Source organism: Oncorhynchus masou, chromosome 24, assembly GCF_036934945.1.
Source record: "Oncorhynchus masou masou isolate Uvic2021 chromosome 24, UVic_Omas_1.1, whole genome shotgun sequence".
Taxonomy (NCBI): Eukaryota; Metazoa; Chordata; class Actinopteri; order Salmoniformes; family Salmonidae; genus Oncorhynchus; species Oncorhynchus masou.
In genome coordinates, this window is record NC_088235.1 from 98,466,497 (window position 1) to 98,484,613 (window position 18,117).

The following is an 18,117-nucleotide window of genomic DNA, read 5'->3' on the forward strand; positions in this document are numbered from 1 at the left end:
CTGTCTAGACTGTTTGTCACTTGCTGTTTTAGCACTTGCTTGAGATCTAACCAGAGACTGTCTCTGTTTAGAGGGTGCAGACACACAACATTTCCTGTTCCCACTGCCCACCTAGACTTACAGACATCACATGTATCACCTCGATAGTGTTCATTTATTGACAAACAATACATTAAGTGGTTTATTATCAAAACAACATTTATGGTTTTAATATGTACAAGTGCATCATATAAAAAAAAACATTTAGAAAATATTAGTGGTTGACAATCACTCATGGAATTTCATTTATTTTACCACAATATTTCATTGATAAACATTTACAAACTACCAAATAAACAATACAAGGTGTCCACCGTCAAAATATGTGCCATTTGCATCAACTATGGTTCATGGTAGAAATGTATAGAGTATACTTGGCCTTTAAGGTCCTCTATGTACATTGTGTGACATTGTCCTATGAAAATAATTGATGTGCCTAGTACATGAGATATGATAGTCCATACATCAGGGATCATTAACTAGATTCAGCAGCGGCTGATTTATTTTGGTTTAGTGGATGGTCAGGGGGGGCCAGGTCATACTTAAAAATAATTTGTAGACTGCAAATTGACTGAAAGAAGCCCAAATAATTTCAAACCTTGTTTACATTTGTATACGGTCACATATCTCTTATGCGTGGGAATACTTTGGAACAGACTTCTAAAATTAAAATCAGTTGGAGCTGATTTGCTGGTGTTTCTTACGGTCTTTTCATAAAACTTGGGGAGCCAAATAAAATCACCTGAGGTCACCAATGTAAAGTGTGTATTAATAATGTGTATGCTAGAGTAGAGTTTGTATACAAACATACCCTGTAAGTCACAGCTGTTCGAACTAGATCACACTATTGTACTAACCTAATAAACTAGACACTAACCATTTCAAAACCCCGATAGACATTGTGCTTTGTGGCATGGCCAGCCATTATTTAACCGTGCTAAAGAGACGGGTTGAAACAAGTCCTAAAAACACCAATATACTAACATTATTTACCACAGTGTTGAGAACAGGGACAGGAAAGGTCAGAATTAGGTCAATTAAAGGTATTTCAAGCAACAAGAATGCCCTTGGCAACATGACAAAAATAAATACTGAATTACTGAATGATTCTTTCAAAGTAGCCTGTCCCATTTGAATTTGATTTTTTAAACAAAAGAACCATCATGATAAAGCCATTCAGAAACATATGTTTCATAGTGGAGACAGGCTCAATCTCAAATTGTACCCTATTCCAAGTAGTGCACTATGTAGTAAATAGGGTGCTATTTGGGACATATTCTGCACATACTAGTAACTAACTAGTATTGTCCACTCAACACCATAGAATACGGAAATAAAAACACCATGAAAATGTCAAGTTCAAATCCTTTTCCATCACAGTTTTTAGGTTTCCGACTGTCACTCAAATAGCATTGTGTTGACAACCATCATTCACCAACATTAAATGGGGGAAGCAATACTCTGTTTTCTAAAGTCATCATAGTGATTCCACTCCTACTAACCATAAAGTGCCAACTTGGACTTTTGACGGGGTGGGAGGCACAAATTCCTAAATAAACCCATCAAGGAGACAACAGTATATAGGCCTACCCTTTTATTCCATGTAGAGCGCAGCAGTTTCACCTAAAACAAGTTGGCTGACAAATATTTTATTACATTTGATTTAACTTTGAATTTTAGTGCAAAAAAAAACAAGTCGAGGGAAATGAAATGCATAGAGCACACATCACTGTTGAAAGCCATGACGTTTCAAATGAAATATAGAATACAGTGTCTGCTCTATACATTTGTCTCTATGCGGTTTGAGTACACTACTCTGCTGATAACTTACAGACACCATGACATCCCTCCTCAGCATGGATCCATGCTGCTCATTCTACACACTGACAACCCTTGGCAACAACTATCCTATGGGCACTAATGCATGTAAGTCATTGTAATGAGTTTCAGTTCATTGTAAAGACATACTTTCCCATATTTTGTTCCAAGATCCTGTTCTATTGCAGGCCCTCAAAGTCTTACTAAATCATATTGAGTGTCCAAAATAGTACCCTATTCCCTATAGATAGGCCTCGGGTCATGAGTAGTGCACTATGCAGGCCCTGGTCAAAAGCAGTACACTATATAGGGAATGTGGTGACATTCAGGACACAGTGAATCACTACTCTACAGGCTAACCCATCACCATATTCCATTACGACCCATTTAAATCCAACCATTGATGCCCTCCTGGGGCATCTGAATAGTAATTAGTTTTTTCTTTTGTCCAAATCTTGGATGTCCATGATTGGGGAAGCTCGATTTTCCCCTTTCAGACTAACACAACGTGGAGAGAACGCATCATGAGTCTAATGAGGGATTAAACCATTAAACCCACCAGAATGGGAATGTTTTAAAATGAAAGAGTCCTCATGGAAGAATCTGACAAGCGGAATTATTCCATGTTCTCCTGACTGCATGATCACATCAGACCAGGCCAGTCATGACAGTGACCAGGAGTGGGACAGTCCCTGCCATCCCTACAGCACAGTCTCGTCCTATCCTCTGTCTGTGTGTGTCAGAGAGGAGTGTGTGTCTGCTGCTACGACGACCCTCCCACCCCATTTGACACCATAATATTACTGATCACCCCACCTCCGGTAACATACAATGTCGGCACTGCTGCAAGAGCAGTAGCCGCTGCTGCTGTGGCGCCCCCGGTGGCCGTAAGATGCCGCGGCGTGTCGTGGACCCGGGAGTATAAGTCCCTATCCCCAGGCTTGGTGAGAAGGAGGTGCTGCTCTCCAGGCCGGTGGGTGAGGAGGGGCTGGCGGGTGTAGCTCTCCCCGTCCGCGAGGCTCTCTGGCAGGGGCTGGTTGCGCGGCTCGGGCAGCAGTAGGAGACAGATGATGCACAGCAGGGTGCAGGCAGCGAAGATCATGTGATGCAGGAAGTAGCCCTTCTGGTTGTGGAGCTCCATGATGGGGGCTGTCAGCATGCCGAAGCCAGCACTGGCCAGGACCAGGCCCAGACCACCACCCCTGGGGGAGGAAGGGACACAGAGGGAGAGTCAGTTTTACACTTCATTTCCTGCAATTCTACATAGTTTACTATAGAGGGGAGGTAAACGTTTGCAGTTTTTAATATGATAACCGATGAGCAATGGGCCCACCCCGGTCAGTAATTCGACCATGCTTACTACAAGTGTTGATAGCGGGCCGCTAGACTACTACCAATCTATTTAAAAAAAATTGCTGACATGAGCTAATTGAGTAACTGCTGATGCACAATCAATTTTCAAAATTGCACCTTGTGTATTTTATTATTCTGACTCTCAACAGTAAGTTGAGACCCCGACGGAGTCGTCACCCCCCCCCCCCAAAAACCTAAATCCATATATTTGTTGTTCTTGTGAAATTGATCTGTGGGCCGCCAGTTGCCCTTCCCTGATCTCCATTCTAGAACAGCAGTCTCTGTCAAATTGCATTTATATGACACATACAGACTACACCAAAAGATGGCGCTAGTAGGCCACTCAAACCTAAAACTTGGTGAGTAGCAGTGGAGGCTGCTGAGGGGAGGATGGCTCATAATGGCTGGAAGGGGCGAATGGAATGGTGTCCATGTGTTTGATGTTGTTGTTGATACCTCTCCACATGTTCCGCTCCAGCCATTACCACAAGCCCGTCCTCCCAATTAAGGTGCCACCAACCACCTGTAGTGTGTAGTTATAGGAATCAAATAACTAGGTGTGTGTGGGTGCAGTCAGACCATACATAGGTGTGTGTGTGTTACCTGATGACGGTGGGAGTGATCTCAGCGCAGAAGAAGATGCTGAGGGTGCTGACGGCATGAGAGGAGAACATTCCAATGATGGAGAATGCCACAGAGAACTTCCTGTTTAGCGTGTCCCTCAGAACTAACCATACAAGAGGAGGGACACGAGAGGAGGTAAGACACATACATCATAAGTATAAACATTTCACTTAATAAAAACCAAACACAGTGGTGTACTGACTAGCCATTCATTTTATTTAAAGACTGTTTTGTATATTCTACAACACAAAATCAACAGATGGAGCCTGAGGCTGTCCTGTAGAGCACCTGACCGGCATATACTCTTAGAAAAATGGTTCCAAAAACAGTTATTTGGTTGTCCCAATAGGTCAACCCTTTTTGGTTCCAGGTAGAACCCCCCTTTTTTAACCTTTATTTAACTAGGCAAGTCAGTTAAGAACTAATTCATATTTACAATGACAGCCTAGGAACAGTGTGTTAACAGCTTTGTTCAGGGGCAGAAAGACAGATTTTTACCTTGTCTGCTCGGGGATTCAATCTAGCAACCTTTCAGTTATTGTCCCAACGGGTTTACCCTGGAACCTAAAGGGTTATACCTGGAACCTAAAGGGTTTAACATGGAACCTAATGGGTTTAACCTGGAACCCAAAGGGTTATACCTGGAACCTAAAGGCTTTAACCTAGAACCTAAAGGGTTAAACTGGAACCTAAAGGGTTTACCTAAAGGCTTTAACCTAGAACCTAAAGGGTTTAACCTGGAACCTAAAGGGTTATACCTGGAAACCAAAGGGTTATACCTGGAACTTAAAGGGTTTAACATGGAACCTAATGTGTTTAACCTGGAACCTAAAGGGTTATACCTGGAACCTAAAGGCTTTAACCTAGAACCTAAAGGGTTCAAACTGGAACCTAAAGGGTCTAACCTGGAACCTAAAGGGTTATACCTGGAACCTAAAGGGTTTACCCTGGAACCTAAAGGGTTTACCCTGGAACCTAAAGGGTTTACCCTGGAACCTAAAGGGTTTACCCTGGAACCTAAAGGGTTATACCTGGAACCTAAAGGGTTTACCCTGGAACCTAACGGGTTATACATGGAAACTAAAGGGTTATACCTGGAACCTAAAGGGTTTAACATGGAACCTAAAGGGTTTAACCTGGAACCTTAAGGCTTTAACCTAGAACCTAAAGGGTTAAAACTGGAACCTAAAGGGTTATACCTAGAACCTAAAGGGTTTAACCTGGAACCTAAAGGGTTATACCTGGAACCTAAAGGGTTTACCCTGGAACCTAAAGGGTTATACATGGAAACTAAAGGGTTATACCTGGAACCTAAAGGGTTTAACATGGAACCTAAAGGGTTTAACCTAGAACCTAAAGGGTTAAAACTGGAACCTAAAGGGTTATACCTAGAACCTAAAGGGTTTAACCTGGAACCTAAAGGGTTATACCTGGAACCTAAAGGGTTTACCTTGGAACCTAAAGGGTTATACATGGAAACTAAAGGGTTATACCTGGAACCTAAAGGGTTTACCTTGGAACCTAAAGGGTTATACATGGAAACTAAAGGGTTATACCTCGAACCTAAAGGGTTTAACATGGAACCTAATGGGTTTAACCTGGAACCTAAAGGGTTATACCTGGAACCTTAAGGCTTTAACCTAGAACCTAAAGGGTTTAACCTAGAACCTAAAGGGTTAAAACTGGAACCTAAAGGGTTTAACCTGGAACCTAAAGGGTTATACCTGGAACCTAAATGGTTTAACCTGGAACCTAAAGGGTTATACCTGGAACCTAAAGGGTTTAACCTGGAACCTAAAGGGTTTAACATGGAACCTCATGGGTTTAACCTAGAACCTAAAGGGTTATACCTGGAACCTAAAGGGTTCACCCTGGAACCTAAAGGGTTTACCCTGGAACCTAAAGGGTTATACATGGAAACTAAAGGGTTATACATGGAAACTAAAGGGTTTAAAATGGAACCTAATGGGTTTAACATGGAACCTAAAGGGTTATACCTGGAACCTTAAGGCTTTAACCTAGAACCTAAAGGGTTAAATCTGGAACCTAAAGGGTTTAACTTGGAACCTAAAGGGTTATACCTGGAACCTAAAGGGTTATACCTGGAACCTAAAGGGTTATACCTGGAACCTAAAGGGTTATACCTGGAACCTAAAGGCTTATACCTGGAACCTAAAGGGTTATATCTGGAACCTAAAGGGCTTAACCTAGAACCTAAAGGGTTATACCTGGAACCAATGAGTGCATTCTTCCAATCAGTATGATTGTATAAAGTCAAACTGTACCTGTGTCATGGCGAAGGCTGTACTTGCCAATCACTATATTCAAACAAAGGCCAGGGAAGGGGGAATAAAAATAGAGAAAATTAGCATGAGCATAGCCATTAGAAGTGCTCATTATTTGTCTAACAGATACTGTTGATCTGATATAATGACTGAAGAACAGAGGTAATGATGCAGAAAGTGACATTCTCCGAGTAATGACTTCTCTGAAGCACTGTAAGTCCATTATCTGAGTATGACACTTGTCTATGACAAATTCAAATTATAATGGGATGATTTTGCTTTGTGTTTACCCATGTAAAGAGCTATTTTTGAATGAAGAATTATGAGGGGGATGCCTGCATTGGTCACTTGTTAAAACATCTGACAAAACATGGGCTTTCATAAACTGAAGGTTGACCTAAATGTTTATTTCATAGAGATAAGATGTATATATCTGTGTTTCATTTGTGTGTGTGTCTCCAACTCACAGTTGAGCAGACCCAGCTGCAACAGTGATGCCAGGGCGGTGATGATCATGAAGGTGAGCAGGCCGCCCCGACGACCCATGAATGCCACGGCCGGGCACAGCGCCAGGCACGTCGCTACGGCGATGCCAGCCATAGTGTAGTAGTCAGCGTGAAACATGGCCGACACAGGAGCCTCCGGGTCCATCATACTGCGGGCAAAACAGTGGTGGATACCGTACCCAGTCAACCTGAGGAAAGAGAGATATGTAGGTGAGTTGGACTCTCTGGCAGAAAGGTATTCTCTCCTGGTCTAGGTGAATTGGACTCTCTGGCAGAAAGGTATTCTCTCCTGGTCTAGGTGAATTGGACTCTCTGGCAGAAGGGTATTCTCTCCTGGTCTAGGTGAGTTGGAGTCTCTGGCAGAAGGGTATTCTCTCCTGGTCCAGGTGAGTTGGACTCTCTGGCAGAAAGGTATTCTCTCCTGGTCTAGGTGAATTGGACTCTCTGGCAGAAGGGTATTCTCTCCTGGTCTAGGTGAGTTGGACTCTCTGGCAGAAGGGTATTCTCTCCTGGTCCAGGTGAGTTGGACTCTCTGGCAGAAGGGTATTCTCTCCTGGTCTAGGTGAGTTGGACTCTCTGGCAGAAGGGTATTCTCTCCTGGTCTAGGTGAGCTGGACTCTCTGGCAGAAGGGTATTCTCTCCTGGTCTAGGTGAGCTGGATCCCACCAGTTACACACACAAACACACACACACACACACAGCCTTGTCACAGCCACAAACTGTACCAGCAAACAGCCTTGTCATAGCCACAAACTATACCGACAAACAGCCTTGTCATAGCCACAAACTATACCGACAAAAAGCCTTGTCATAGCCACAAACTATACCGGCAAACAGCCTTGTCATAGCCACTAACTATAACGACAAACAGCCTTGTCATAGCCACAAAGTGTACCAGCAAACAGCCTTGTCATAGCCGCAAAGTGTACCGGCAAACAGCCTTTTCATAGCCACAAACTATACCGGCAAACAGCCTTGTCATAGCCACAAAGTGTACCAGCAAACAGCCTTGTCAAAGCCACAAACTATACCGGCAAACAGCCTTGTCATAGCCACAAACTATACCGGCAAACAGCCTTGTCATAGCCACAAACTATACCGGCAAACAGCCTTGTCATAGCCACAAACTATACCGGCAAACAGCCTTGTCATAGCCACAAACTATACCGACAAACAGCCTTGTCATAGCCACTAACTATACCGGCAAACAGCCTTGTCATAGCCACAAACAGCCTTGTCATAGCCACAAACTATACCGACAAACAGCCTTGTCATAGCCACAAAGTGTACCGGCAAACAGCCTTGTCATAGCCACAAACTATACCGGCAAACAGCCTTGTCATAGCCACAAATTGTACCGGCAAACAGCCTTGTCATAGCCACAAACTATACCGGCAAACAGCCTTGTCATAGCCACAAACTATACCGGCAAACAGCCTTGTCATAGCCACAAACTATACCGGCAAACAGCCTTGTCATAGCCACAAACTATACCGACAAACAGCCTTGTCATAGCCACTAACTATACCGACACACAGCCTTGTCATAGCCACTAACTATACCGACACACAGCCTTGTCATAGCCACAAACTATACCGACAAACAGCCTTGTCATAGCCACAAACTATACCGACAAACAGCCTTGTCATAGCCACAAACAGCCTTGTCATAGCCACAAACAGCCTTGTCATAACCACAAAATATACCGGCAAACAGCCTTGTCATAACCACAAACTATACCGGCAAACAGCCTTGTCATAGCCACAAACTATACCGGCAAACAGCCTTGTCATAGCCACAAACTATACCGGCAAACAGCCTTGTCATAGCCACAAACTATACCGGCAAACAGCCTTGTCATAGCCACAAAGTGTACCAGCAAACAGCCTTGTCATAGCCACAAACTATACCGGCAAACAGCCTTGTCATAGCCACAAACTATACCGACAAACAGCCTTGTCATAGCCACAAACTATACCGACAAACAGCCTTGTCATAGCCACAAACTATACCGACAAACAGCCTTGTCATAGCCACAAAGTGTACCGGCAAACAGCCTTGTCATAGCCACAAACTATACCGGCAAACAGCCTTGTCATAGCCACAAAGTGTACCAGCAAACAGCCTTGTCATAGCCACAAACTATACCGGCAAACAGCCTTGTCATAGCCACAAACTATACCGGCAAACAGCCTTGTCATAGCCACAAACTATACCGGCAAACAGCCTTGTCATAGCCACAAACTATACCGACAAACAGCCTTGTCATAGCCACAAACTATACCGGCAAACAGCCTTGTCATAGCCACAAACTATACCGACAAACAGCCTTGTCATAGCCACAAACTATACCGACAAACAGCCTTGTCATAGCCACAAACTATACCGGCAAACAGCCTTGTCATAGCCACAAACTATACCGACAAACAGCCTTGTCATAGCCATACCGCAAACAGCCTTGTCATAGCCACTAACTATACCGGCAAACAGCCTTGTCATAGCCACAAACAGCCTTGTCATAGCCACAAAGTGTACCGGCAAACAGCCTTGTCATAGCCACAAACTATACCGACAAACAGCCTTGTCATAGCCACAAATTGTACCAGCATACAGCCTTGTCATAGCCACAAACTATACCGGCAAACAGCCTTGTCATAGCCACAAACTATACCGGCAAACAGCCTTGTCATAGCCACAAACTATACCGGCAAACAGCCTTGTCATAGCCACAAACTATACCGGCAAACAGCCTTGTCATAGCCACAAACTATACCGACAAACAGCCTTGTCATAGCCACAAACTATACCGACAAACAGCCTTGTCATAGCCACAAACTATACCGACCACAAACAGCCTTGTCATAGCCACAAACTATACCGGCAAACAGCCTTGTCATAGCCACAAACTATACCGACAAACAGCCTTGTCATAGCCACTAACTATACCGACACACAGCCTTGTCATAGCCACTAACTATACCGACACACAGCCTTGTCATAGCCACAAACTATACCGACAAACAGCCTTGTCATAGCCACAAACTATACCGACAAACAGCCTTGTCATAGCCACAAACAGCCTTGTCATAGCCACAAACAGCCTTGTCATAGCCACAAACAGCCTTGTCATAACCACAAACTATACCGGCAAACAGCCTTGTCATAGCCACAAAGTGTACCAGGAAACAGCCTTGTCAAAGCCACAAACTATACCGGCAAACAGCCTTGTCATAGCCACAAAGTGTACCAGCAAACAGCCTTGTCATAGCCACAAACTATACCGGCAAACAGCCTTGTCATAGCCACAAACTATACCGACAAACAGCCTTGTCATAGCCACAAACTATACCGACAAACAGCCTTGTCATAGCCACAAACTATACCGGCAAACAGCCTTGTCATAGCCACAAACTATACCGACAAACAGCCTTGTCATAGCCACAAACTATACCGACAAACAGCCTTGTCATAGCCACAAACTATACCGACAAACAGCCTTGTCATAGCCACAAAGTGTACCGGCAAACAGCCTTGTCATAGCCACAAACTATACCGGCAAACAGCCTTGTCATAGCCACAAAGTGTACCAGCAAACAGCCTTGTCAAAGCCACAAACTATACCGGCAAACAGCCTTGTCATAGCCACAAACTATACCGGCAAACAGCCTTGTCATAGCCACAAACTATAGCCTTGTCATAGGCAAACAGCCTTGTCATAGCCACAAACTATACCGACAAACAGCCTTGTCATAGCCACAAACTATACCGACAAACAGCCTTGTCATAGCCACAAACTATACCGGCAAACAGCCTTGTCATAGCCACAAACTATACCGGCAAACAGCCTTGTCATAGCCACAAACTATACCGACAAACAGCCTTGTCATAGCCACTAACTATACCGACACACAGCCTTGTCATAGCCACGAACTATACCGACAAACAGCCTTGTCATAGCCACAAACTATACCGACAAACAGCCTTGTCATAACCACAAACTATACCGGCAAACAGCCTTGTCATAGCCACAAACAGCCTTGTCATAGCCACAAACAGCCTTGTCATAACCACAAACTATACCGACAAACAGCCTTGTCATAGCCACAAACTATACCGACAAACAGCCTTGTCATAGCCACAAACTATACCGACAAACAGCCTTGTCAGAGCCACAAACTATATCGGCAAACAGCCTTGTCAGAGCCACAAACAGCCTTGTCATAGCCACAAAAGCCTTGTCAAAGCCACAAACTATACCGGCAAACAGCCTTGTCATAGCCACAAAGTGTACCAGCAAACAGCCTTGTCATAGCCACAAACAGCCTTTTCATAGCCACAATGACTATTTTATTTATTGTTATTTTTTTTAAACTTTACCCCGTTTTTCTCCCCAATTTCGTGGTATCCAATTGTTTTAGTAGCTACTATCTTGCCTCATCACTACAACTCCCGTACGAGCTCGGGAGAAACATCCTCCGATACACAACCCAACCAAGCCGCACTGCTTCTTAACACAGCGCGCATCCAGACCCGGAAGCCAGCCACACCAATGTGTCGGAGGAAACACTGTGCACCTGGAAACCTTGGACAGCGTGCACTGCGCCCGGCCCGCCGCAGGAGTCGCTGGTGCGCGATGAGACAAGGACATCCCTACTGGCAAACCCTCCCTAACCCGGATGACTCTAAGCCAATTGTGCATCGCCCCACGGACCTCCCGGTCGGTTACGACAGAGCCTGGGCGCGAACCCAGAGTCTCTGGTGGCACAGCTGGCGCTGCAGTACAGCCCCCTTAACCACTGCGTCGCCCGGGCGGCCAATGTACCATTTCTCAATGGGAAACCTAACTCATATGAAATTCATGCTCTGTTTGGCACATTACCCACTGCCTTCGATACAATTACACACAGAAGTGCACACACACACACACACACACACACACACACACACACACACACACACACACACACACAGACAGACTTACGAGTTGACACAGAGCACGACGATGTTCTTCCACAGGTTTCTGGTGCTGGTCATCTTGACGATGCAGGTCCTCTTTGGCTTCTTATGCAGCTCCTGCTCCAGCTCTGATGGTGAGATAGAACACAGTGTGAGACCTTTACAATGGCAAGGAAACAACACACACGCACGCACATACATGGAGCCAGCATCCACACCACACAGATTATACAGTTATGATCTTCTGTGGGTTGATGTGTGTGATCTGATCCAGCTGTATTAATCTGCTCCCTGCGTTAAACTCATTTCTTGTGGAGAGTGGGTGTGTCTGGCATCAAGCCTTGCAGATATATTTCATCATATGAAACTAAATCCCTGCAGTTGCACGCATAAAAATGAACGAGTGTGTGTGTGTGTGTGTGTGTGTGTGTGTGTGTGTGTGTGTGTGTGTGTGTGTGTGTGTGTGTGTGTGTGTGTGTGTGTGTGTGTGTGTGAGTGTGTGTGTGTTTGACAGTGTCTGACTGACTGAATCCATGGCAGACACATTTCATCACTGAAATCATGTTTATAACAACAATGTGATCCGTGTACATGCAATAGACAATGGTGTGTTGTTGTTGACTCTACGTGAGACTTCCCATATGTATATACTGCACGATCAGCTGCAAACCAGGGATCTGTGTAGTGGCCATGGACAGAACACAGTTATTTTAACATGCAGTGTCTTTTCCCTCTCTGTCTCTCTACCTCCATCTCTCCTTTTACTCTCTGAGTCTCTACCTCTCCTTTTACTCTGTCTCTCCATCTCTCCTTTTACTCTCTGTGTCTCTACCTCTCCTTTTACTCTCTGTCTCTACCTCTCCTTTCCCTCTCTGTCTCTCCATCTCTCCTTTTACTCTCCATCTCTCCTTTTACTCTGTCTCTCCACCTCTCCTTTTACTCTCTATCTCTCATTTTCCCTCTCTGTCTCTCCATCTCTCCTTTTACTCTCTCTCTCTACCTCTCCTTTTACTCTCTCTCTACCTCTCCTTTTACTCTCTCTCTCTCCCTCTCCTTTTACTCTCTCTCTCCATCTCTCCTTTTACTCTCTGTCTCTCCATCTCTCCTTTTACTCTGTCTCTCCACCTCTCCTTTTACTCTCTATCTCTCATTTTCACTCTCTGTCTCTCCATCTCTCCTTTTACTCTGTCTCTCTACCTCTCCTTTTAGTATGTCTCTCCATCTCTCCTTTTTACTCTCTGTCTCTCCATCTCTCCTATTACTCTCTGTCTCTCCTTTTACTCTGTCTCTCCATCTCTCCTTTTACTCTCTGTCTCTCTTTTTACTCTGTCTCTCCATCTCTCCTTTTACTCTCTGTCTCTCTACCTCTCCTTTTACTCTCTGTCTCTACCTCTCCTTTCCCTCTCTGTCTCTCCATCTCTCCTTTTACTCTCCATCTCTCCTTTTACTCTGTCTCTCCACCTCTCCTTTTACTCTCTGTCTCTCCATCTCTCCTTTTACCCTCTCTCTCTACCTCTCCTTTTACTCTCTCTCTACCTCTCCTTTTACTCTCTCTCTCTCCCTCTCCTTTTACTCTCTCTCTCCATCTCTCCTTTTACTCTCTGTCTCTCCATCTCTCCTTTTACTCTCTGTCTCTCCATCTCTCCTTTTACTCTCTGTCTCTCCATCTCTCCTTTTACTCTCTCTCCATCTCTCCTTTTACTCTCTGTCTCTCCATCTCTCCTTTTACTCTCTGTCTCTCCATCTCTCCTTTTACTCTGTCTTTCCTTTTACTCTGTCTCTCCATCTCTCCTTTTACTCTCTGTCTCTCCATCTCTCCTTTTACTCTCTGTCTCTCCTTTTACTCTGTCTCTCCATCTCTCCTTTTACTCTCTGTCTCTCTATCTCTCCTTTTACTCTCTGTCTCTCCTTTTACTCTGTCTCTCCATCTCTCCTTTTACTCTGTCTCTCCATCTCTCCTTTTAGTATGTCTCTCCATCTCTCCTATTACTCTCTGTCTCTCCTTTTACTCTGTCTCTCCATCTCTCCTTTTACTCTCTGTCTCTCTACCTCTCCTTTTACTCGCTGTGTCTCTACCTCTCCTTTTACTCTCTGTGTCTCTACCTCTTCCATCTCTGTCTCTCTTCATCTCCTTTTACTCTCTGTGTCTCTACCTCTCCTTTTAGTCTCTGTCTCTCCATCTCTCCTTTTACTCTCTGTCTCTCTACCTCTCCTTTTACTCTCTCTCTCGACCTTCTCCCCTCTCTGTCTCTCCATCTCTCCTTTTACTCTCTGTCTCTCTACCTCTCCTTTTACTCTCTGTCTCTCCATCTCTCCTTTTACTCTCTGTCTCTCTACCTCTCCTTTTACTCTCTGTCTCTCTACCTCTCCTTTTACTCTCTGTCTCTACCTCTCCTTTTACTCTCTGTCTCTCTTCCTCTCCACCTCTCTGCCTCTCCTTTTACTCTCTGTCTCTCTTCCTCTCCCCTCTCTACCTCTCCCCTCTCAGTCTCTCTATCCCTCGTTTTACTCTCTGTCTCTCTACCTCTCCCCTCTCTGTCTCTCTACCTCTCCCCTCTCTGTCTCTCTACCTCTCCCCTCTCTGTCTCTCTATCCCTCGTTTTACTCTCTGTCTCTCTACCTCTCCCCTCTCTGTCTCTCTACCTCTCCCCTCTCTGTCTCTCTGCCTCTCCTTTTACTCTCTGTCTATCTACCTCTCCTTTTACTCTCTGTCTCTCTACCTCTCCCCTCTCTGTCTCTCTACCTCTCCTTTTACTCTCTGTCTCTCTACCTCTCCCTCTCTGTCTCTCTACCTCTCCCCTCTCTGTCTCTCTACCTCTCCTTTTACTCTGTCTCTCTACCTCTCCCCTCTCTGCCTCTCCTTTTACTCTCTGCCTATCATTTTACTCTCTGTCTCTCTGCCTCTCCTTTTACTCTCTGTCTCTCTACCTCTCCTTTTACTCTCTGTCTCTACCTCTCCCCTCTCTGTCTCTCTACCTCTCCCCTCTCTGTCTCTCTACCTCTCCTTTTACTCTCTGTCTCTCTACCCCTCCCCTCTCTGCCTCTCCTTTTACTCTCTGCCTATCATTTTACTCTCTGACTCTCTGCCTCTCCTTTTACTCTCTGTCTCTCTGCCTCTCCTTTTACTCTCTGTCTCTCCCCTCTCTGTCTCTCTACCTCTCGTTTTACTCTCTGTCTATCTACCTCTCCCCTCTGTCTCTCTACCTCTCCTTTTACTCTCTGTCTCTCTACCTCTCCCTCTCTGTCTCTCTACCTCTCCCCTCTCTGTCTCTCTACCTCTCCCCTCTTTGTCTCTCTACCTCTCCCCTCTCTGTCTCTCTGCCTCTCCTTTTACTCTCTGTCTCTCTACCTCTCCTTTTACTCTCTGTCTCTCTACCTCTCCTTTTATTCTCTGTCTCTCTACCTCTCCCTCTCTGTCTCTCTACCTCTCCCCTCTCTGTCTCTCACCTCTCTGTCTCTCTACCTCTCGTTTTACTCTCTGTCTCTCTACCTCTCCCCTCTCTACCTCTCTACCTCTCCTTTTACTCTCTGTCTCTCTACCTCTCCCCTCTGTCTCTCTACCTCTCCTTTTACTCTCTGTCTCTCCATCTCTCCTTTTACTCTGTCTTTCCTTTTACTCTGTCTCTCCATCTCTCCTTTTACTCTCTGTCTCTCCATCTCTCCTTTTACTCTCTGTCTCCCCTTTTACTCTGTCTCTCCATCTCTCCTTTTACTCTCTGTCTCTCTATCTCTCCTTTTACTCTCTGTCTCTCCATCTCTCCTTTTACTCTCTGTGTCTCTACCTCTCCTTTTACTCTCTGTCTCTACCTCTCCTTTCCCTCTCTGTCTCTCCATCTCTCCTTTTACTCTCCATCTCTCCTTTTACTCTGTCTCTCCACCTCTCCTTTTACTCTCTGTCTCTCCATCTCTCCTTTTACTCTCTCTCTCTACCTCTCCTTTTACTCTCTCTCTACCTCTCCTTTTACTCTCTCTCTCTCCCTCTCCTTTTACTCTCTCTCTCCATCTCTCCTTTTACTCTCTGTCTCTCCATCTCTCCTTTTACTCTCTGTCTCTCCATCTCTCCTTTTACTCTCTGTCTCTCCATCTCTCCTTTTACTCTCTCTCCATCTCTCCTTTTACTCTCTGTCTCTCCATCTCTCCTTTTACTCTCTGTCTCTCCATCTCTCCTTTTACTCTGTCTTTCCTTTTACTCTGTCTCTCCATCTCTCCTTTTACTCTCTGTCTCTCCATCTCTCCTTTTACTCTCTGTCTCTCCTTTTACTCTGTCTCTCCATCTCTCCTTTTACTCTCTGTCTCTCTATCTCTCCTTTTACTCTCTGTCTCTCCTTTTACTCTGTCTCTCCATCTCTCCTTTTACTCTGTCTCTCCATCTCTCCTTTTAGTATGTCTCTCCATCTCTCCTATTACTCTCTGTCTCTCCTTTTACTCTGTCTCTCCATCTCTCCTTTTACTCTCTGTCTCTCTACCTCTCCTTTTACTCGCTGTGTCTCTACCTCTCCTTTTACTCTCTGTGTCTCTACCTCTTCCCTCTCTGTCTCTCTTCATCTCCTTTTACTCTCTGTGTCTCTACCTCTCCTTTTAGTCTCTGTCTCTCCATCTCTCCTTTTACTCTCTGTCTCTCTACCTCTCCTTTTTTACTCTCTCTCTCGACCTTCTCCCCTCTCTGTCTCTCCATCTCTCCTTTTACTCTCTGTCTCTCTACCTCTCCTTTTACTCTCTGTCTCTCCATCTCTCCTTTTACTCTCTGTCTCTCTACCTCTCCTTTTACTCTCTGTCTCTCTACCTCTCCTTTTACTCTCTGTCTCTACCTCTCCTTTTACTCTCTGTCTCTCTTCCTCTCCACCTCTCTGCCTCTCCTTTTACTCTCTGTCTCTCTTCCTCTCCCCTCTCTACCTCTCCCCTCTCAGTCTCTCTATCCCTCGTTTTACTCTCTGTCTCTCTACCTCTCCCCTCTCTGTCTCTCTACCTCTCCCCTCTCTGTCTCTCTACCTCTCCCCTCTCTGTCTCTCTACCTCTCCTTTTACTCTCTGTCTCTCTACCTCTCCCCTCTCTGTCTCTCTACCTCTCCCCTCTCTGTCTCTCTACCTCTCCTTTTACTCTGTCTCTCTACCTCTCCCCTCTCTGCCTCTCCTTTTACTCTCTGCCTATCATTTTACTCTCTGTCTCTCTGCCTCTCCTTTTACTCTCTGTCTCTCTACCTCTCCTTTTACTCTCTGTCTCTACCTCTCCCTCTCTGTCTCTCTACCTCTCCCCTCTCTGTCTCTCTACCTCTCCTTTTACTCTCTGTCTCTCTACCCCTCCCCTCTCTGCCTCTCCTTTTACTCTCTGCCTATCATTTTACTCTCTGACTCTCTGCCTCTCCTTTTACTCTCTGTCTCTCTGCCTCTCCTTTTACTCTCTGTCTCTCCCCTCTCTGTCTCTCTACCTCTCGTTTTACTCTCTGTCTATCTACCTCTCCCCTCTGTCTCTCTACCTCTCCTTTTACTCTCTGTCTCTCTACCTCTCCCCTCTCTGTCTCTCTACCTCTCCCCTCTTTGTCTCTCTACCTCTCCCCTCTCTGTCTCTCACCTCTCTGTCTCTCTACCTCTCGTTTTACTCTCTGTCTCTCTACCTCTCCCCTCTCTACCTCTCTACCTCTCCTTTTACTCTCTGTCTCTCTACCTCTCCTTTTACTCTCTGTCTCTACCTCTCCTTTTACTCTCTGTCTCTCTTCCTCTCCACCTCTCTGCCTCTCCTTTTACTCTCTGTCTCTCTTCCTCTCCCCTCTCTACCTCTCCCCTCTCAGTCTCTCTATCCCTCGTTTTACTCTCTGTCTCTCTACCTCTCCCCTCTCTGTCTCTCTACCTCTCCCCTCTCTGTCTCTCTGCCTCTCCTTTTACTCTCTGTCTATCTACCTCTCCTTTAACTCTCTGTCTCTCTACCTCTCCCCTCTCTGTCTCTCTACCTCTCCTTTTACTCTCTGTCTCTCTACCTCTCCCCTCTCTGTCTCTCTACCTCTCCCCTCTCTGTCTCTCTACCTCTCCTTTTACTCTGTCTCTCTACCTCTCCCCTCTCTGCCTCTCCTTTTACTCTCTGCCTATCATTTTACTCTCTGTCTCTCTGCCTCTCCTTTTACTCTCTGTCTCTCTACCTCTCCTTTTACTCTCTGTCTCTACCTCTCCCCTCTCTGTCTCTCTACCTCTCCCCTCTCTGTCTCTCTACCTCTCCTTTTACTCTCTGTCTCTCTACCCCTCCCCTCTCTGCCTCTCCTTTTACTCTCTGCCTATCATTTTACTCTCTGACTCTCTGCCTCTCCTTTTACTCTCTGTCTCTCTGCCTCTCCTTTTACTCTCTGTCTCTCCCCTCTCTGTCTCTCTACCTCTCGTTTTACTCTCTGTCTATCTACCTCTCCCCTCTGTCTCTCTACCTCTCCTTTTACTCTCTGTCTCTCTACCTCTCCCCTCTCTGTCTCTCTACCTCTCCCTCTTTGTCTCTCTACCTCTCCCCTCTCTGTCTCTCACCTCTCTGTCTCTCTACCTCTCGTTTTACTCTCTGTC

General features: G+C 45.4%; 1 protein-coding gene across 1 annotated transcript in view; it reads right to left on the reverse strand.

Moving 5' to 3' along the window:
- Positions 1 to 135: 135 nt before the first annotated feature.
- LOC135513098 (solute carrier family 22 member 23-like) overlaps positions 136 to 18,117 on the reverse strand; it is a 70,435-nt gene continuing 52,453 nt past the window's right edge. The window contains exons 6-10 of the mRNA XM_064935804.1: positions 11,607 to 11,709; positions 6,587 to 6,813; positions 6,120 to 6,152; positions 3,814 to 3,937; positions 136 to 3,059 (exon numbers count right to left, since the gene is read on the reverse strand). Coding sequence (XP_064791876.1) covers positions 2,621 to 3,059; positions 3,814 to 3,937; positions 6,120 to 6,152; positions 6,587 to 6,813; positions 11,607 to 11,709 — 926 coding nt within the window. The 3' untranslated portion in view covers positions 136 to 2,620. The remainder of the gene's footprint in view (positions 3,060 to 3,813; positions 3,938 to 6,119; positions 6,153 to 6,586; positions 6,814 to 11,606; positions 11,710 to 18,117) is intronic.